Genomic DNA, 22,083 nt, shown 5'->3' with positions numbered 1-22,083 from the left:
AAACACCATTGTACATTACAGTAAACAGATGTTCCCAACCCATCTTTCCACCCACCTCTCCCATTGTATTGTGCTCATTATTATTTTTATTCAAAATGAGGACTATAGTCAAATATGTAAAATATGTTAGTGCCAAGGATGCTATCCCACTTCTAATCATAAAAATTGTTTAAGTATTTCTAAGGTGTTGTCTTAGGGAAAATAAGGCAGATAAAATATTATAGTATGTGGATAAGAGGTGATACAGTATCAGGTAAAGAATTTAATGACAATCTATCCACCTTCCTGTTTGTCCACCCATCCTATCAATATTTATTGAGTACATCTTATGTGCCAGTGGTAAGAGCTAGACACTTGGCAGGGATTGGGGAACACAACAAAAGAAAAAACAGATATGGGTTTTGTCTTCAAAGCAAGAATAGTAGGGGAAACTGACATTACACAAATAAAATGCTACTTCTAAATGTTTATAGCAAATACCAGGCAAATGCTGGGAATAAGTATATTTCCAGTTGAATATAAGATTTGAAAGGAACAAATTCTCAAACACACAAGTACACAGCCAGGAAATAACATAGGCACTGTCAGAGCTCTAGGGCAATATATGAAATACAATGTACTTAGGCCATCAGGTACCATACAGCTTACAAATTACAGAAGTCCTCTATACTATTTTTGTACCTTGCACATGCTTATATTATTCCACGTATCATTCTATACAGTACTGCTTTATTTACAGGTCAGTCTCTCTAGAATATAAGCTCCACATGGGTAGGCATCTTCTTTGTTTTTCTGCTTAGAAAGTGCTTGGCATTTAAGAGTCAGTTAAGCGTCTGACTTCGGCTCAGGTCATGATCTCATGGTTCGTGGGTTTGAGCCCTGTGTCGGGCTATGTGCTGACAGCTCAGAGCCTGGAGCCCGTTTCAGATTCTGTAATTCCCTCTCTCTCTGACCCTCCCCTGCTCACGCTGCCTCTCTCTCTCTCAGAAATAAAAAATTTTAAAAAAACATTAAAAAAAAAAAAGATGCATCCAACCAACGCTTACTGCACTGAACAGAAACCAGTTTAAAAAAACCAAGAGAGATAGGGCGCCTGGGTGGCTCTTGATTCTGGTTCAGGTCATGATCTCTGAGCTGCTGGTGCAGAGCCTGCTTGGGATACTCTCTCTCTTCTACTCTCTCTGCCCCTCCCCTGCTTGCACACACATGCACGTGCATGCTCTCTCTCTCAAGATAAAGAAATAAAACGTTAAAAAAAAAAACCCAACAGACAGTAGTTGGGGTATTTAGATATACATGCCTAAGAGACTTATAGCCAAATTTTAGGGGGGCAATCATTATTTTGGGCCAACCAATTAACCTCCCCATCCCCAAACAATCCACATAAATCTAAATTACACCAAAGGTGTTAGAAGCATAAAATTATCTTGAACTGTCATTGGTAACTTAAAAATATCTACAATTAAAGTAGGACCTGGGTGGTTCAATTGGTTGAACATCTGCCTTTGGCTCAGGTCCTGATCTCATGGTTTGTGGGTTTGAGTCCCATGTTGGCCCTGTGCTGACAGCTTGGAGCCTGCTTTGGATTCTGTGTCTCCCTCTCTCTGCCCCTCCCCTGCTCATGCTCTGTCTGTCTCTCCCTCAAAAATAGTAAACATTAAAAAAATTTTTTTAAATGTCTACAATTAAAATGTTTAATTTTACAATAAATATAAACTCTTACTTACAATGAACTTTCATCTAATAAGAACCATACACGATTAATACCTGAGGGAGCTGTTGTTGGGGTTTTTTAGATCTTGATGAAGTTTTATCACCCATTCCTGATATTCTTGCTTTTGGATGGCAGTTGATTGTTTTAATTCATTTGACCACTTATTTTCTAAGTCCTAAAAAGAGAGTACACCAAGTGTTTAATTTTTTTTTTTTACAAAAATAAATAAGCAAAATAAAATGCAACCGTGTGTCTAAAAATCATTGTACTTCACTTACTTGCTGGGATTCAAAATGCTGAGCAGCCAGTGAATTTACATCTTGATCTGTCAGTGATTTCCCCAATTCCTGCATCACTTTTTCCATTTCAATACCTTGTCTAAAACATAAATAAGAAGATATAGTCATGAAATCTTTAAGGCTACTCCAGATTCATTGAACAATCCCTACAAAGCAAAAATACAATTTTTATTTTGGGGTGCCTGGATGGCTCAGTCAGTTAAGTGCTGGAGCTCAGCTCAGGTTATGATCTTGTGGGTTGTGAGTTGGAGCCCTGCATCAGGCTCTGTGCTGACAGCTCAGAGCCTAGAGCCTGCTTCAGATTCTGTGTGTGTGTCTCTCTCTGACCCTCTCCTGCTCACGCTGTCTCTCTCTCTCTCTCAAAAATAAATAAAACATTAAAAAATATTTAAACTGAGGAGTGATGGGTGTAGGGGGGAGATGGGCATGGAGGAGGGCACTTGTGGGGATGAGCACTAGGTGTTATATGGAAACCAACTTGACAATAAACTATTTGTAAAAAAAAAATTTTTTTTTAAAAGTTTGTTCTAAAATATATTGCAAACAAATGTGGAAAGAATAAAGATGTTAACTTAAAGGATTTTACTATAATTCTAATTAATTTAACTGCTCTTAAAAGAGAATTTATACTTATTTATAATAACTGATTAAGACACTTATATGTATATGATAAATAAAACTCATTTATATGTTATATATTTATACATTTTTATATATACCTTCTAGTATTAATTATGCAATACTATTTAGTCCCTGCTTAATTCAAATGCAGGTGACCCCATTAACTTTTTTTAGTTACTGGGGGCCATGTGCTTGTGAGTAAGATTTTCTTTAAAACATAAATAATTGCTAAACATTTATAAATACAAACTTGGAGATAAATAGATTAATATTTTACATTACCCATGTTCCCTCTAGTGGATAAAAAGTATCATTGCTATTTTTAAGTTTTAAAGATTCAGTATCTTTAAATATCAATAAATGAATATCTTTAAATATTTTTATTTTATTTATTTTATTTTAAATCTGGTTTGCTAACAACTGCAAATTAACAGTGAGAAAAAAAGACTAATAAATAATTCAACAAATTTCCTGAACATTTATTTCATCCTAAATGTGTCAGAAATGCAAGTAAATGATATAGTTAACGATACAATATACATTTTTTATGATTAACATCAAAGGGAATTTCATTATATTTATAGTTATAGCTAACTAGATACGGGCTCAGTACGTCAGGTGTGACAATTCTAACAACCTGAACATTATCTTGAAGACATTTAGAAATAAATGATTATAACAGTCTTGATATTATGGTGAGAAACTGTCTTTTAAAGACGTAAAGTGGCATTAAAATGAAGAAATGTGTCACTTATGCTCATGAACTATCAGATACTAGTGAATTCCAACTTGCCTTAAGTTATACTGTTTACCTTTACACTATTTACCTACCTCAGGAGGAACACAGCTTATTTTTACCTTTCCAGCTAACAGTTTGGATATATGGAGAATAAATTACAAAGCTATTGTCAAAATAAGTATATTGAAATATTGTTTGTGTTTAGAAAGAAAAAAAATAAACTCCATCAAGAAATTTGTCCCAAGGACATTTCAAAAAATAACATTAACCCGAACAAACGGCTACTAAAAAACTATTACACAATAGAAAAAAATATGTATGAAAGAAAAGAAAAAATGTATGAAGTACCAGTAAAGGCAGATAATTAGTAGGTTAATTCAGCTTCCCAAAAGGTGAAGAATCATGTAGAATAGGAATCTTCTTCTGATTTAGAAAAAAAAGAAAAAATATAGAAGGCTGGTGGCCAGATATGGGATTTTCTGTGAGGTATAGTGAGCAGGTAGCAAAATTGGGTCACAATTCAGAATAGCTTTCCAGCTGAATGAAAGTGCTAGTCATAGCTATTGATATGGACAATAGAGACCCAAGCTGGGAATTTTTTAATATACCTCAATAGGCAGAATAAGGATAGTCCCAGAAAACCTGGGAACCAAGAGCAGATTCAGAGTGAGGTTATATTATTTGAAGGCTTGGTAGGAAAAAAAAAAATCAAATAAATGAAGTTCAACAGAAAGTAATCAATTAGTATTAGGTAATTATACTTTCATATATTTATAGAAGTCAAATCTATATTTTGTTCTTAATTCTAAAAATATATTCACAGTTTTACTGGCTACATCATAAAGGACTGGAAAAAAAACCCATCAAATTTTCATCTCCTCTGGGAAACAGCTTCAACTATCTACCTGACGGCAATTACCTATACTGCAGGTAACCCCTCTAGATAGGAATACTGCCTCAAAACAGTTAATTACATACAGAGTAACAGATGTCAAAACATCAAGTTTTTTTCGACAGGGACAGTTCTAATATTTTATTAGATAGGAAAAAAAAGGTTGAGAAGTGTAGAATTGTTATGAAAATGTACAAATCTATGCAATACAGTAAAAATGCTGATCTGGTACACAGAAGAATATTTCTCAGGAAGAATTATTAAATCCAGTTGCTTATGATTTCTGTGTTTTACATTTTCTTAACTATGACAATCATCAAAATAACAGCTTATTCTCATCTTGCTAGTCCCAACATTTTCTAATGCAAAGCAAATGAGAGCCAGGAGCAAACCAGTACATCATTTTAAAGTTACTAATTTGGGACACATTACCAAATCAGTCACAAAAAATACATGTGATTTAGTCCTAATATACTTTCACAATCAAGGGAATTTCACATAAGCAACACTGAAAAATTATTTTAATGCCATGTATACTTAAAGTCTTAAGTAGATATTTTTAAGGTAATAGATTTTATTAGATTCTGCTGAATCAAAATGGATTATCTAGAAGAAGCATGTTTTGATTGTTACATTTTATAGAATTGGTAGGAAGCAATCTGGAAAGTTATGTTAAAATTTTTTTTAACTTTTATTTTTTTTTTGAGAGACACAGTGTAAGGGGGTGGTAGGGTAGAGAGAGAGGGAGACACAGAACCAAAGCAGGCTACAAGCTCTGAGCTGTCAGCACAGAGCCCAACGCGGGGCTCAAACTCAGGAACAGGGAGATCATGACCTGAGCTGAAGTCGGAGGATTAAGTGACTGAGCCACCTAGGCATCCCTGGAAAGTTATATTTTAAAATAAATAATACTAGCAATTTTTTACTTACTCTGAAGAAAAAAAATGAATCACAAAAGCACTGTTTGCATACTATTTGCAATGAATTAAAATAAAATTAAAATTTCTTGGAGTAAACCTAGTGTTATATTTTACCTCATGTAAATAAACTTACAAAAATGAACTGAGAGAGACCATGAACATAGTAATGGCAGGGTTTTAAATAGGTTCTCAACAGGGAGAGAGCATGATACAGTGGTTAAGAGCTTTGGAGTCAGACTCCCTGGTTTCAAATTCAAGTTTGTCCCTAGACAAATAACTTATTTAAGCCTCAATTTCTTCACCTTATATTACCATCAAAGGTGGTAATAATAGTGGGGTTGTGGTGAGAATCAAATGATATAGGGCATCTGTTATGGACTGCATGTTTGTATCCTCCAAATTCATATGTTGAAACCCTAGCCCCCAATGTGATATTTGGAGGTGGGACCTTGACCTAAATAGGTTTAGATGAAGCCATGAGGTTGGAGACTTCATGACAGGATTAGTGTCTAGAGCTCTCTCTCTAGAAGAGATGCACCAGGAGTGCACACATCAAGGCACTGTCTATAAGCAGATGGGTCTGCCAGACACCAAATCTGCCGGCACTTTGATCATGAACTACATAGCCTCCAGAACCTCTGTGTAAGCCACCTAGTCTATGGTATTTTGCTATAGAGGTCTGAATGGATTAAGACATCATCTAAAGCACTTTGCACTGTGCCTAGAACAAAGCCTGCGACACGAGGTGCTTTCAACAAGAGGTAAGCTATTCCTCTTATCAGAAATAAAATATAAAGCTAGCAAAATTTATTCAGGTAAATCACTTGAGAAGTTTTATAAATCTATGAGGATTTCCTAGTTGAAATTACAGATTGAAACACATAAGAAAATCAATTTCTAATATTAGAGAATTTTTCAATATTATAATTGAATGAAAAATTGTTCTGTAGCCATCGTACCTGACAATGTAACATTTAATTATGATAACATAAGAAATCTAAAATACCTCTCTCGTAACTTTTTCAGCTCCACATCTCTTTCACCAATCAGTTCTGAGATACTAACAAAGTAATTATGTTCCAAATTTAGAAGAGTTTCAGAGGCCGGAGAATGGATTAGGTCATGGTATACATCTGCAAAATCTTCATCCCAGCTGGGCTCTTCAGGCCTTGCATGCTCTAATGTGGTCTACAAGATGATACACAGATATTCATGATACAGTAAATCATATGTACATAAGTCATGATATGGTATTTTTATTTAATACACTACAGACAAGTACATATATCAAGATTCCATTTTTGCGCATCAGAAGAAGATACAAAGACCTTCTATTTATATAGGTGTATGTATAGGTTATATATGATTATTTTAGTAAAAAAAAAATATGGGAAGATACAAACTAAGTTGTAATAGGAGTTACCTGGAGGCAGGGATGAGGAGGGGGTGCTAAGGTGGAAGAAGGAATGGGAAGTATCCACAATGGAAAAAAAATTAAGGATGCTGATCTCCTTTCTGTAAAATCACACACATACATACACGAAGGGATGATGCATAAAATACTAACGGTGGCAATTTCGTGAGAGTGGGATTTCTGATAATCTCTATTTATACTATAATGTATTACCATAATCAGAAAAAAGCTTCTCATTATAAAAAATACATTGCTAAAAAAGGTTTTATAGGATATACATTTGGAAAATGAGGTTACATATGTAGTCACCTGTTTAGTGATGCAATGACCCTGAAAACCCAATTCATGCATAGGATTTTATATCAAGACAAACATATGTGATTTCCTTATTTTGACCTTTTCTAGTATTCTAATATTCTTCCTAACATGTAAGCATATTCAGGTGCACCTGGATGGCTCAGTCAGTTAAGCATCCAACTTCAGTTCAGCTCATTATCTCCCGGTTCTTGGGTTTGAGCCCCACGTTGGGCTCTGTGCTAACAGCTCAGAGCCTGAAGCCTGCTTGAGATTCTGTGTTTCCCTCTCTTTCTGCCCCTCCTCTACTTATGTTCTGTCTCTGTCTCTTGAAAATAAATGAATGTTAAAAAAATTTTTTTTTAAATGTAAGCATGCTTTTAAGATTAGGAAAACAAAATAAGGGATCAAGTAAACACTGATAAGCAAGAAAAACAGAAACATGGAGAGACAAAATGGGGATACCCTCAGCACACGCATAGATACATCCAGGGAAATACACACACACATCCAGGGGGGTACAGATGCCTGTCCCAAGGACCTCTAGATATGTCAACACATCAGACAGATAAGAGTACTTTATAGGTGAGAAAACTGGCTGATCAGTCCCTTGTCAAAGATCGTCCAATTTAAAGGCAAAGTTGGAAATAACACAAAGAATTCAATATTTTTTCCTTTATTGATCTTTGTAGACAGATACCTGTAAAAAAAGAACAATCTGAATTCTTCCCTTTTCTTACCAATGAAAATATTAAAAATTAATCAATGACATAACTCCAAGTAATAATTTACCTAAAATGAAACGAGTAGACAAATCTTGAATCCAGTCAATCAATACGTAAACTTTTCTCCCTTGTCTTCTTTCACTTATACTTCAATCAATTGCCAGATCAGGAGGGAAGAGTTTAAGGTGACTAGCTGATTAGGTGACTAGACCATGTATTTCATCTGCTCTAAGGCCTCTGAAAACCTGAAAGCACATTCTGATAACTGCTATAGGAATTATAACCAGGCCACATGACTTAAGCTCCATTCAAAATTCACTTCAAGTTTAGGCTAAAATTTTGTAGAAAGGAGCCAGTGAGAGATCGTAGGGATCAGTTTGCCCATAAATAATACTAGGCATCCAGTTACCCCACTAACCAGATTGGTTAACTACAATAACTGGCAACATCAATTTAAAACTTGGCCTAGAGCAAGCCTTATGAATAGATAGAAACTACGTACAGGAGAAGCACTAAACAGAGTTTTCCCTTAACCTCACTCATGCCATTCCTTCAGGAGAGACCATACCAGAAAGAGAACTGTGATGGCTGAGGGGAATGGGGCATTGAGGAAAGGCCTACAGAGAGAAAAACTAATGTTGAGGCCATTATTTCTCCATTTCCACCTCCCCACAGAAAACTTTGGCCCTGAGTTCACAGACCTCTTCTCATTTCCACCTCCTATCATCAGTCTGGGTCACCTGAACATCCATGTGGATAGCCCAGCTCAGTGCCCTACCTTCTTACTTTCCCTGACCTCCTTGTCTTTACTCAGTCCTTTGCCATTGTCTAGCCAAAATCCTCAATTCCCTTGACTCATGTTCGTTCTCTTGCCCACCTAACAACTCTAATCTTATTCCTCTTCTCTATGTCCAGAGTTGGGCTATCCACATATATAGAATGCTGCAGCAGAACAACTACAAAACTGTAAAGTTTATGGCGGCAGACTGGTGTCAGTCTAACATTTCCCTTCAATGTTGCAATGCTGTCTTTCTCTGGTCATTTCTCTCCACAAACATCCAACTATGTCATCAGTTTCCCACCTCATCTAAACAAGTGGTCTCTCCATATTATTTACCAGAAAAAGCAGAAGCAGTTAGAAAAGCATGTCCTCAACTTCCTGTTACTAAAGTAGTACAGTTTTCAGAATCTATATCCACCCTTTCCTTCCTCCTTTCTGCCATAACAGAAGAAGGATCCCTCTTTCCAGTTAACATTAACTCTCTACTTCAGTTCTGAATTCTGTCCCTTCTAGTCTTCCTGTCTACCACTGTAAAGAAACCTCTGACCCCGTGTTCTCATTTTACAAATGCCTCATCTCTCTTCTCTATGCAACCAAGCTTCTTCTTCTTTTTTTTAAATGTTTTATTTATTTCTAGGAGAGAGAGAGAGAGAGACAGAGAGACAGCATGAGCAGGGGAGGGTCAGAGAGAGAGGGAGTCACAGACTGAAACAGGCTCCAGGCTCTGAGCTGGCAGTCAGCACAGAGCCCGACACGGGGCTCGAACCCATGAACAGCGAGATCATGACCTAAGCAAAAGTCGGACGCTTAACCGACTAAGCCACCCAGGCACCCCTCTATGCAACCAAGCTTCTTGAGTTATCTACACTCAATTTATTTCCACACATTTTTAAAATCACTGAAATCTAGTTTTGGTCCCCACCAATCCATTGAAACTGATCTTGCCACAGATAAGATTACTTGATAAACATAATGGATATTTTTGAGTCTTTTTCTTACTATGTTTTTTTGGGCAGAATCTGACACTACTGACCATTCCCTCCTTCATGACACATCTCTTCTCTCAACTCTCATGAAACCATAATCTTCTGTCTTCCTTCCACTTCCTGGGCCAGTTCCTCCCTTTCCTTTACAGGTTCTTCTTCCTTTGTTCATCCCTCAAATGTTAGTATGTTCATTTACTTGTATATTCACCCTTTTTTTTTGCCATCCATCTACCCTATCTATCCAAACCATAACAAACCCATGTTGTTTTCAGAGACTGGACGAGGTACCAGAGCTATAATAGAGAATAAACTAAGCATTTCTGAGTGGCTATCCATATAAGTAAGAAATAGAGGTAAATCAACACACAATTATAATACAGGGTTTCATCATGATTCTGTGCAGGCATTACTCTTTTCATTCTATATAGTCACCCTGAACAATTTCATTCATTCTATGACTTCAACATTCATCTATGTACAAGTGACTCCAATACCTATATCTCCAATCCAGTCATCTTTCCTGAGTGCCAGGTGTATATAGCTAAATGCTTATGAAATACCTGCACATGGATGTCTTGTAGGCACTTCACATGTAATAGATATAAAACTGAAGCCAACACTTTTACACCAAAACTTGCTTCTCAAGTGAAGGGAGCCACTCTTCCACTATTCCCCCAGTTGTCCGAGCCAGAAATTTGGGCCAAGGGATTTTTTATCTTTTAAGTCTCAGCTTAAATGTTACCTCCTTAGAGAAGAGATCTCTAACCCCATACAAATTAGGTCCTTCCATTCCATTCCTCCCCCTTCCCCTACGATGGCACCCCATTTATTTCCTTTGTAACATCTTTTCAATTATAATTTATGTACTTGTTTATTAACTGTCTTCTTCACTACCATTAGTGAAGGTAATAAGGACCAGATTTGTTCTTTTGATATATCTCCAATGCTTAGCACAGATCCACAAACAGTATTTGCCAAATAAACAAATAAATATATGAATGAAAAGTCATTTGTTATCTTCTATCTCCACTACCATTATTCTAGACTAAGCTTTTATCATTTCTTCCCTAACTACAAGTCTTCTAACTTATTCCAATTTTTCCCCTTGTGGGATAAATTTTTTACACAAATGCACTGAACTGATGTTCCTGAAGTGGAGATATGATCATCTCACTCCTTTGCTAAACTTTTTCAAAGCTGCTCATTACCTTCAGATAAAGACAAAACTCAAGGAAGAGGACTGTTTTCTCCCAGGGCGCCCCTGAGACCACTACTGAGCCCCAGAGTTGGCTCCCTCCCCCACAGGTAGCAGCTCCAGTCCAGAGAAAGTCGCACAACCTGAAAACTCTGATCTTCACTCCTAAGGTTATTTGCAAAGTAGAAACTGGCCCTCTCTGTATTTTTCATTCCTTAGTCTCTGGTCCAGGGAAGTTCTTTTGTCCAAATACAATCTCATGCTTCCACAGCCTGTCTTTCTCTTCCTTTTGTTTCTCTACTGAAGGGGATCCACCCACTCCTCCATGCCTAGCTGCCCATTTTATCTCTCCCAATTCACAAACACACACCTCTGTCCCATCAAGCTCCTTCCACCTGTGGATATTTGTCTGTTACTCTATAGCCTGGATTACTGGTATTCCAAGTGTTCCAACCTCAATACTGCTGTTTGAGGGATGAGGAAAATTCCAACCCTTCTACTTCTCCACCATCTTGACTCACACCCAAATTGCCAAGTAAGAAGTCAAACTTTCACTTTTCACAGATGGCAATGATACACTGCATGGAAAACCCAAAAGACCATCAAAAAAATGCTAGAATTAATACATTAATTCAGCAAAATAGCAGGATATTCAGAAATTGGTTGCATTTCTATACATCAATAATAAAGCAAGAGAAAGAGATATCAAGGAATTGATCCCATTTACAACTGCACCAAGCACATATAAAATACCTAGGAATAAACCTAACCAATGAGGTAAAAGATCTGTACACTGAAAACTATAAAAAGCTTACAAAAGGGGTGCCTGGGTGGCTTAGTTGGTTGGGTCTCTGACTTCAGCTCAGGTCATGATCTCGCAGTCTGTGAGTTCAAGCCCCGCATCAAGCTGTGTGCTGACAGCTCAGAGCCTGGAGCCTGCTTTGGATTCTGTGTCTCCTTCTCTCTTTGCCTCTACCCCGCTCAAGCTCTGTCTCACTCTGTCTCAAAAATAAATAAACATTAAAAAAAAATAAAAGCTTATGAAAGAAATTGAATAAGACACAAAGAAATGGAAAAACATTCCATGCTCATAGATTGATTGGAAGAACAAATATTGTTAAAATGTCTATACTACCCAAAGGAATCTACACATTCAAGGCAATCCCAATCAAAAGACCAGCATTCTTCACAAAACTAAAACAAACAATCCTAAAATCTGTATGGATCCACAAAAGACCCCAAATAGCCAAAGCAATGTCGAAAAAGAAAACCAAAGCTGGAGGCATCACAATCCCAGACTTAAAGCTATATTACAAAGATGTAATCATCAAGACAGTCTGGTATTGGCACAAAGGCAGACACACAGACCAATGAAATAGAGAACCCGGCAATGTACCCACAAATGTATGGCCAACTAATCTTTGACAAAGCAGGAAAGAGTATCCACTGGAAAAATGACAGTCTCTTTAGCAAACAATGCTAGGAGAACTGGACAGCAACATACAGAAGAAATGAAACTGGACGACTTTCTAACACCCTAAAGAAATTCAAAATGGATGAAAGACCCAAATGTGAAAGAGGAAACAAAATCCTAGAAGAGAAAAACAGGCAACAACCTTTTTGACCTCAGCTGCAGCAACTTCTTACTTGACACATCTCCAAAGGCAAGGGAAATAAAAGCAAAAATTAACTGTTGGGACCTCATCAAGATAAAAAGCTTCTGTACAGTGAAGGAAAAAAATCAACAAAACCAACAGGCAACCAATGGAATGTGAGAAAATATTTGCAAATGACATACCAAATAAAGGCTTAGTATCAAAAAATCTATAAAGAACTTACCAAACTCAACACCCAAATAACAAATAACTCAGTGAAGAAATGGGCAGAAGACATGAACAGACACTTTTCCAAAGAAGACATCCAGATGGCTAACAGACACATGAAAAGATGCTCAACATCACTCATCATGAGGAAAATACAAATCAAAACCACATTGAGATACCACCTCACACTGGTCAGAGTGGCTAAAATTAACAACTCAAGACAACAGATGTTGGCGAGGATATGGAGAAATGGGGAACCCTCTTGCACTGTTTGTGGGAAAGAGAACTGGTGCAGCCACTGTGGAAAACAGTATGGAGGTTCCTCAAAAAATTAAAAATAGAATTACCCTACAACCTAGCAATGGCACTACTAAGAATTTATCCAAAGGATACAGGAGTGCTGATTCATAGGGGCACATGTACCCCAATGCTTATAGAGCACTATCAACAATAGCCAAATTACAGAAAAAGCCCAAATGTCCATCAACTGATGAATGGATAAAGAAGATGGGGTATAATACAATGGAATACTACTTGGCAATGAAAAAGAATGAAATCTTGCCATTTGCAACAGTGTGGATGGAACTGGAGGGTATTATGCTAAGTGAAATAAGTCAGAAAAAGATATCATATGTTTTCACTCATATGTGGAATTTGAGAAACCTAACAGAAGACCACAGAAGAAATGAAGGAAAAACAAGTTACAAACAGAGAGGGAGGCAAACCATAAGAGACTTTTAAATACAGAGAGCAAAGAACAAACTGAGGGTTGATGGGGGTGGGGAGTTGGAGGATGGGGAAAATGGGTGATCGGCATTGAGGAGGGCACTTGTTGGGATAAGCACTGGATGTTGTATATAAGTGATGAATCATGGAATCTAGTCCTGAAGCCAAGACTACACTGTATACACGGTATATTAGCTAACCTGACAATAAGTTATTAAAAAACAAAACAAAACAAAACTCAAAACTCAAGATTGTTTGTAAGACTCTTTCCCAGCTATTCTGAACTCTTTCAGTGTTCCTTTTAAAAACAATTTTTTTAACGTTTATTTTTGAGAGAAAGAGCACCAGCAGGGGAGGGTCAGAGAGAGAGGGAGACACAGTATTCGAAGCAGGCTCCAGGCTCTGACCTGTCAGCATAGAGCCCATGTGAGGCTTGATCTCTTGAACCACAAGATCATGACCTGAGTTGACGTCAGATGCTTACCTGATGGAGCCACCCAGGTGCCCCCACCTCCAATTTTTTTAATGTTTATTTATTTTTGAGAGAGAGAAAGACAGAGGCAGAGAGAGAGAGAGAGAGAGAGAGAGAACGAGTTGGGTAGGGGCAGAGAGGAGACAGAATCTGAAGCAGACTCCAGGCTCTGAGCTGAATGTGAAGCAGGCTCCAGGCTCTGAGCTGTAAGCACAGAGCCTGACACGGGGTTTGGACCCATGAACCACAAGATCACGACCTGAGCTGAAGTTGGGCGCTCAAGTGACTGAGCCACCCAGGTGCCCCTCTTTCAGTGTTTCTAATGTGCTATGGGCTCTTTCACCTCCAGGACTTTATATATGTTTTACCCTCTACCTAGGACATTCTTTCTCCACTCTCCCACTATATACCTTTACCCACATATTTCTAACTATTCTTTCAGGTATCAACTCAGTTTTTTTTTTCCTTTGGGAAGCTTTCCTGAAGTTCTGTAGACTAAAATAGGTATAGCTGCTTTGTGCTTTCCTCGCACTCTGCCCCCTACCATAGCATTTAGTATGTTCCACTCCATTTAATTTTAAATATCTATCTGCCAGCTGTCAGTCGGTAAACTCTATGAAGGTAAGAACTGTGTCTATCTGTCTATTTTGTTTTTGCTTACCCCAAGTGCCTAACACAGTATCTAATATCTAATAGATGCTCAGTACACATTTGATGAATGGATGAATACAAAGAGACTTGAGAAGAGAATACTGAAATGGAAGATAGAGCACCACCAAAAATAAATAGCCAACTGTAAAATTTTGCCAACAGTTGGCTCTGTTTGGCCTTCCTGATCTATCCAGGCTTACTTCTCATTATTTAAAAAATTAATGCAATAGCAAAAGATACTGCAGTGATTAGGAAAAACAATGTAATAAGGTGTTTAGAGGCTACAAGCAGAAAAAGATGACTGGCAACAAATCCTGACAGTAGATAAGAAAAGGAAACACAGAAGAAAATGGAATTACTATACAAAGAAGGCCTTAACACATTTGAGTAGACCATCAGAACCCTCTCTACCGGGCAGGTATATGTGAAAGCACAGCTGTGTTACCAGAGGCAATGGTCCCCACCGTGAAAATTCCTTATATCTCAGAAGCTTATTCAGTACACACAGCCCTCTCTTGACGCAGAGCCTCACAGTATCCCCTACAAGCATGTTCACTTATATTTATAGTGACGAGTCGGGGTCATCAAGAAGTTAGAGCTGAATTTTACATACTGTGTTTAAGAAAGCAAGGAAATGTGTACTATGTTTTTTATTAAAAATTTTTTAAGTTTATTTTTTTAGTAATCTCTACAACCAATACGGGATTGAAACTCATGACCCTGAGATCTAAAGTCACATGTTCTACTGACTGAGCCCACCAGGCACTGCTGTCCTACATTTTTTTAACGATCTTTGTCAAAATGTGGTTAAGCTAAAAGTTTCATGATATAAGTATCTCCACAACTTAAATATCTAGTAAATTCATTTACAGTAAATGGAGTTCATTCCTTCATAGACCAAAGTAACTGGTATTACAGTAAACATTCTGCTATTTCACCTCTTTATTGATGGTCCAGTTATTCTTCTCAGGTTACTGAAACAATGTTTACCCATATACGGCAGAGATGTATTAGCCCCCTTCTGTCGCACCCTCTACTCCGTTCTGCTTTCACTATCAGAGTCACGCTGTGATCCTTCTGATCTCCACAATGCCATGGCTTCTAACCTCTGCAGGCCCTTTGGCAATCTGCACATAGTTCCCTTTTCTTTTTCAGTTCCTTCTTTTTCGTTGCTGATCCCCACATTTCTTTAGCTTGTACTGAGCTGTCTGGCTTGTCATTTCCATAGCTAGTGATAGCCCAAGTAGTTTCTTTGTTCTTTCTTTCCTTAATTGCTTAAAAACAGGGGTGCCTGTGTGGCTCAGTTGGTTAAGCATTAGACTTCAGCTCAGGTCATATCTCATGTTTGTGGGTTTGAGCCCTGCATTGGACTCTGTGCTGACAGCTCAGAGCCTGGAGCCTGCTTCAGATTCTGTGTCTCTCTCTCTCACTCTGCTCCTCCCTTGCTCACACACTCTTGCTCTCTCTCTCTCTCAAAAATAAACAAACATTAAAAAAATAAAAATAAATAAAAGCAAACAAGCAACTATACTTCTAGAATCCTGGCACTGCTAGAAAGCTGAACTCTACATAACAAGAGGTGCTGTGTACCTACCAAATTTGCATACGGGGAGAACAGAGTACTTGCTCAATTGAGGCTTGCTGATTTTAATTCACTATAAATCTGTTCTCCTGTGATCAAATGAGTCAGTAGAAAGTGTTCTTATTTTGTTATATTAATATTATTGTTGTTATGATCATTAATCTGGAAGAAAGTCAAATTCCTATTTTTAGAATGCCTAATGTGCAGAATAAGGATAAACCATAAATTAATGAATATGGTAATTATGTTTTTATAATAATATAAACTTCAGGGCACCTGGGTGGCTCATTCGGTTAAGTGTCCGACTCTCAGTTTCAGTTCATGTCATGATCTCACAGTTCATGGCACTGAGCCCTACCTCAGTCTCCATGCTGATAGCACAGAGCCTGCTTGGGATTCTCCCTCTCCCTACCTGCCTCTCTCCCAATCATGCTCTCTCTTTCTCAAAATAAATAAAAATAAATTTTAAAAAATAGTAAGATAAACTGAAACACATAGCACATATTGACGTAACATTTGGGAAGTTTTCTCGTTGGATATACAAAATCAGGGACAGAAGACGTTCTGCTTCCAGATTCTGTATCAAAACAATAGCAATCCTAGTGGAGGGACTGACTGCTTTCTTCAAGAACTCTTGGACACTCATTCTTCCCCTAACTTCTATACATGCTCCCATGTATAATTTATCCTAATTCTAATACCGACTGTGCAGTGTTATAGGCTAGAGATTTCTTTGTCTCTTCCTACTAGACTGTAAGCTCCTTGAAGGCAAAGACTTATCCTCAGCTGTGTATCCAACACATTTTAGACATACAAAAAATACTGCTTAATTAAGTTTAGTGGAATTATTCTATTTTTTAATTTTATTTCTTTTTTTCTTTGAAGATTGTTTTAATGTTTTGTTTTTGAGAGAGAGAGCACACAAATGAAGGGAAAAGCGGAGAGAGAGGGAGACACAGAACCTGAAGCAGGCTCCTGGCTCCAAGCTGTCAGCACATAGCCTGATGCAGGGGTTGAATCCATGAACTGTGAGATCATCATCTGAGCCAAAGTCAGACACTTAACTCACTGAGCCACCCAGGAGCCCCAGAATTACCCTTTTAATACATCTTACAGCTTTATCCATTTTCACAAGCAGAAAGATTAGGTTTCTTTAAATAATTATTACCGGCATATCTTTTTTAATACAATAATTATATTCTTAACATTTAAAATAATACATGTAAATAGTGTCATTTTTTTAAAAATTTTTTAATGTTTTATTTATTTCTAGGAGAGAGAGAGACAGCGTGAGCAGGGGAGGGTCAGAGAGAGAGGGAGTCACAGACTCTGAAACAGGCTCCAGGCTCTGAGCTGGCAGTCAGCACAGAGCCCGACGCAGGGCTGGAACCCACGAACCGCGAGATCATGACCCAAGCGAAAGTTGGACGCCTAACCGACTAAGCCACCCAGCGCCCCGTAAATAGTGTCATCTTTTAAATAAACTATGACACCTTAATGGGAATGAAGCAAACTGCTTTGAATAACAAAACATGACCCCATAAAATTGATTTTCAAATTCTCATAGACCACACTGCTTAAACTGGGATGTAATTCACTCATTGTAGCTTACAATTATTGAATTTATCTGTTTACTTAGTTCTGTTTCTGGCTCTCTAACTAAAATGGAAATTTCATTTTGTGTCTGTCTTGCTCACTGTTTTATGTCCGATAGCTGGCCCAGCACCTGGCATAGGGTAGATTCTCAACAAACTGTATGTCATCAACTCTAAGGTGCATGTGTTTTCACATTACCACTCTCAGAAATCAGAATGCATCTTGCACTGATGGTATTGTGGTATCCTATCATAGTGTAATTTATGGTGGTATTCTTTCCCAGTAGTAAATAAAATAATAGTGTTGTTATGACCCATGGCATCTTAAGACTTAATGAAATAGGAAGTATTATTTACATGGAAAAATGATGATATCAAGAGTACAGTGAGGATAAATGAGAGGACAAAAGTAAATCAAAACTTAAAATGAGCTACCACTGTTAGCTTAAGGTTGCCAGATAAAATACAGGTCACTATGTTAAATTAGAATTTCAGATAAACAAAGAATAAATTTTACTATTAGTACGTTCCATATAATAAGTGGGATATAATTATACAAAAAAGTATTCATTTTTTGAGATTCTGTTTCAACTGGGTGCCCTGTATTTTTAATCACTAACTCTGCCAACCCGTATGGGTTAGAAATACAGAAGTAGCTCTTCTTTTACAAAGGCATTACATGAACTATTGTGTTGTAAATGCTCACCTGGTACAGGAAGGAGGCACAGGAGCATCGATGTATATTGTACATTTTGGAATAGTCTTGTATGTAGAGAGAAAAGGATTCTACGGTTGCTTTGGCATTACTTTAGCAGTTTAATAATCTTCACCAAAGTCCAGATTATCCCTGAAATTTACAATCTGATCTATTTTCTTACCTCGGCATAAGCTTTGGCCCATGTACTGGCCAGCTGATGTAAATCAACTTCACCTGACTTCACAGCTTCCAGGGACGCTTCAGCATCTCTATCATAATCTCTGAGGGATTCTTCTTCTATAAACTGGCTCAGAGCTTCTTTTAAGTCTGTAACACGGACAAGAAATACCACCAAAAGCAAAATCCAGACATGAAAAGGGAACATTTTACCTGACTAGGCGTTCCAACATGAAATTTTATTTTATCAAGCTTATATTTGAAACTGAGCAGGTAAATTCATGTAAAGAAAAACCTACAGGTTTTGAGGGTCTGAAGTTTACTGTATTTAAATGAAAACATTTACAGTTTCCTATTTAGAGAGTTATACTATTTGAGTTTGAAAAAGAAACTGAATGATTATCATATTAAAAATGATTTAATTGGGATGATATATAATCTCAATTTTAGAGACACTACTTGGAGATAATATAATGGAAAGAGAACAGAGATAGAAATCAGGATACCTGTGTTCTGGCCTTGGCTCTGCCATTATGTTTGTAACTGTAGACCAGTGGTTCTCAATTTTTAGCATGAGTCAGAATTCCCTGGAGGGCTTACTGAAATAGATTGCTGTATGCCACCCCCAGAGTGTCTGATTCTGTAAGAATGGGGAGAGGCCCAAGGATGTGCATTTCTAACATGGTTCCAGGAGATGCTGTAGATTCTGATCAGGGAACAGCTTTTGAGAACTACTGCCTTAGGCAAACAATTTAACATTTCAATGCACCAGTCTCCTTACTTGTACAATGAGATTGTGCTAGAAAGTTCCTAGCTTTCCTTATAATTCTTAACTTTTTATGATCCAACATATTCCCAATTTAAAATTTTTTCCACATGGGGCGCCTGGGTGGCTTAGTCGGTTAAGCGTCCGACTTTCGCTTAGGTCATGATCTCGCANCAGATGGCCTTACGGCATTGATTTAGGTAAGTAAAAATTAAAAAAGCAATGTATTTAGCACAACAGTTCTATATCATAATCAGGGATAGCTGAAACGAATCCACCCTTAGTTGGTTAGTTATTAAGAATTTAAGCATTCTAACCCAAATTTTGTAACTGAGTTTTCATTATGTAAATTATTTTTTTTAATTTTCGAAAAAAATTTTAATGTTTTTTTAAAATTTATTTTTGAGAGAGAGACAGAGTGCAAGAGGGGGAGGGGCAGAGAGAGAAGGAGACACAGAATCTGAAGCAGGCTCCAGGCTCTGAGCTGTCAGCACAGAGCCTGATGTGGGGCTTGAACTCATGAAGTGTGAGATCATGACCTGAGATTATGACCTGAGCCAAAGTCGGACACTGAACCAACAGAACCATCCAGGCACCCCTNTTGCTACACATGGCCAGATTTCATTCTTTCTCATTGCCATGTAGTATTCCATTGTATAGATAAATATCAAAGGAAAGAGACCATAGGAAAGTAATAAAGTTGTATTACAAACATCAGTCCTCACCTTTTTCTACAAAGCATGGTAAACTGTGCAGCAGCATCAGACGTCCATGTAAACGACTGGCATTCTCTTGAACAGGAAATTTGAGGGGTACCCTCAGTTCTAAGCATTGAGTTCCTACTCTGAATTTATACACAAATTCCCTCTCTCTGCTGCAGAATCTTTCTCTGGTTTTCTTCATCTTCTTTGGCAGGATTTCTATAGAACAAACAAACAAACAAAAATCCAGTGGAGTGTAAGTCCACAAAACTCATGTTTCATCATGCTGTACTACCTCTAAGAAAACATCCCACCACTCAGTGATTTTGTTTGTGTGACCCGGAGCTAATTATTCCAGGTTTTCCTACCTTTATTCCTGCATTTTCATCTCCGTGAAGAAAATGACATGCTTTTTTTTTTTTTTTAAGGAAAAAAAACTCCTTTTAAATTTCATTTAGGGGGAAAAAACCCATTATGCCAGTAAGGTATTTTTCATTCCAAGGCAGGGTTCTCAAGAATAAGGGGAAAACATGGAGAGAAGAGCAGAGAAGATTCTTAGGAAGAGATGAATGGGTGGACAGATAGAGAGCTTATGAAACAATGGGTGAATACAAAGTCAAAGAAATAGATCAGGGACCAAGAAGTCATCTTGACGATCTTAGATCTGTGCATATGAGATCTTATTGGACATAGATGGTGTTGGAAATATTTCTATGTAGGAAACACACACACACAGTACAGGATATCCCAAAAGGCAAACTGGACACTTCAAAACAAAGAAAATATGGCCAAAAAGAGTAAGAATCAACATCAATTAAAGATTTGATTAAAGATTTAGATTTAGATTTATTTATCAGCCTCCTTACTAGGCTCCCTGTCTCTAGGATTTTCACCATCAGGCCAATTTTCACAGTAATCTTTCCAAAGTGCCTATCTGATCATGTTGTTCATCTGCTTAATACCCTTTGATCATATTCTATTGCTCTCAGAATAAAACTCAAGTTCCTTGGGGTACCTGCGTGGCTCAATCGGTTGAGCAACTTACTCATAGTTTTGGCTCAGATCATGATCTCACTGTTCCGAGGACTGAGCATCGCCCTCCTCTGCAAGGGCTCTGTGCTGATAGCAAGGACCCTGCTTGGGATTCTCTCCTCTCTCTCTCTGCCCCTACCCCGCTTGCATGCTCACTCTCAAAATAAATAAATTTTTAAAAATGCAAGCTCGTTATTCCGGTTTACCTTATCTCTGCTTATATCTTTAGACTTTCCCCCCAGCACCTATACCCCCTCCATAAAGTCACAAACAATTTTCAAGTCACTCTGAACTCCTTTCAATACTAAACTTCTCTTTCCACTTCTAACCTTTCTGAAGTGGAAAAAGTGATCCCAGAGCACTCTTAACTACTTTTCTTTCCTTGGATAACAACTACTCATTCCTCAGGTCTCATCTTACACAGGCACTGAGGAGCCTTTTAATTCGTAGGACTGTTATAAGGATTAATCTAACAATAAAAACGAAGCATCTGATAAACATAGGATAATCAACAGAGGAAAAGTAGTAATAATAATGAAGTTCTTTACGAATATGTTAATAAAAAAATCACAGGTTGCTAATTGAGTACACACGAAGACAAAGACAGTAAAGGAACACTGTAGCAGGGAACTGAAAGCTACAGAAACATAGGTTTATGGTCTAATTGTTTAAATTCAATATTTTCGGTGAACAAAAACCAGTAGCTCTGGAATCAATCTGTTCAACATTTAAGCTTATTATGTTTTAACAAAACGATAATTTAGTTCCCTCCCTCACTTAAAAAAATTTTTTTTTAATCAGGGGTAAAATTAAGGAAGGTGTCCGAGAGAAAACTGAGATGGTAGGAGGCAGGCCAGACCGAACTCCACCGCCAGAGTGGCAGCTCTGAGGCTCAAATTAGGGAAAGGGAGGGAAGGCTGCAGGCGCCAGAAGCTCCAGACGAGTAAAGAGAATATCCTCTCCATTAGCCGCTTTCAGTCTGTACGGGTTTCCATGCTCCTGGTTCTGGGCTCACCTACCCTTAGTTTTGAAGTCCTGAGCAGTTCACACACCACAGCTGTCAACTAGCTGGGCGCCGGAACATCAGCTGACTTGCGGACCTGTTTTTACAGCCAGCAGATATGCATTAGCAGATTCGTCCATACATTTTACGGTTTCCCGGCACCCTAGAGAAAATTCCCCGGAATAAATGCCCCCTTTTCCCATCTTGCCTCAGTTTAGTCATTTGAAAAATGTAAGAAGGCTTATTTCTACTATTATTGTGAATTTCAGAGAAGGCTG

General features: G+C 37.8%; 1 protein-coding gene across 2 annotated transcripts in view; it reads right to left on the bottom strand.

The window, feature by feature from the left end:
• FERRY3 (FERRY endosomal RAB5 effector complex subunit 3) overlaps positions 1-21,884 on the bottom strand; it is a 45,548-nt gene extending 23,664 nt beyond the window's left edge. The window contains exons 1-6 of one of the 2 annotated variants that reach the window (XM_077759167.1): positions 21,822-21,884; positions 19,795-19,989; positions 18,308-18,453; positions 6,192-6,373; positions 1,993-2,092; positions 1,768-1,889 (exon numbers count right to left, since the gene is read on the bottom strand). In XM_077759167.1, the coding sequence (XP_077615293.1) occupies positions 1,768-1,889; positions 1,993-2,092; positions 6,192-6,373; positions 18,308-18,453; positions 19,795-19,972 (728 nt within the window). In that variant the 5' untranslated portion in view covers positions 19,973-19,989; positions 21,822-21,884. Of the gene's footprint in view, positions 1-1,767; positions 1,890-1,992; positions 2,093-6,191; positions 6,374-18,307; positions 18,454-19,794; positions 19,990-21,821 lie in introns of those variants that run through there. The other variant, XM_077759169.1, reaches the window with a different exon arrangement.
• Positions 21,885-22,083: the final 199 nt, after the last annotated feature.

The sequence above is a fragment of the Crocuta crocuta genome, unplaced genomic scaffold, assembly GCF_008692635.1.
Source record: "Crocuta crocuta isolate KB4526 unplaced genomic scaffold, BGI_CrCroc_1.0 scaffold72, whole genome shotgun sequence".
In the NCBI taxonomy this organism is placed as follows: Eukaryota; Metazoa; Chordata; class Mammalia; order Carnivora; family Hyaenidae; genus Crocuta; species Crocuta crocuta.
Note: the sequence above shows the minus strand (reverse complement) of the source record. Positions and strands in the feature narration are given on the sequence as shown.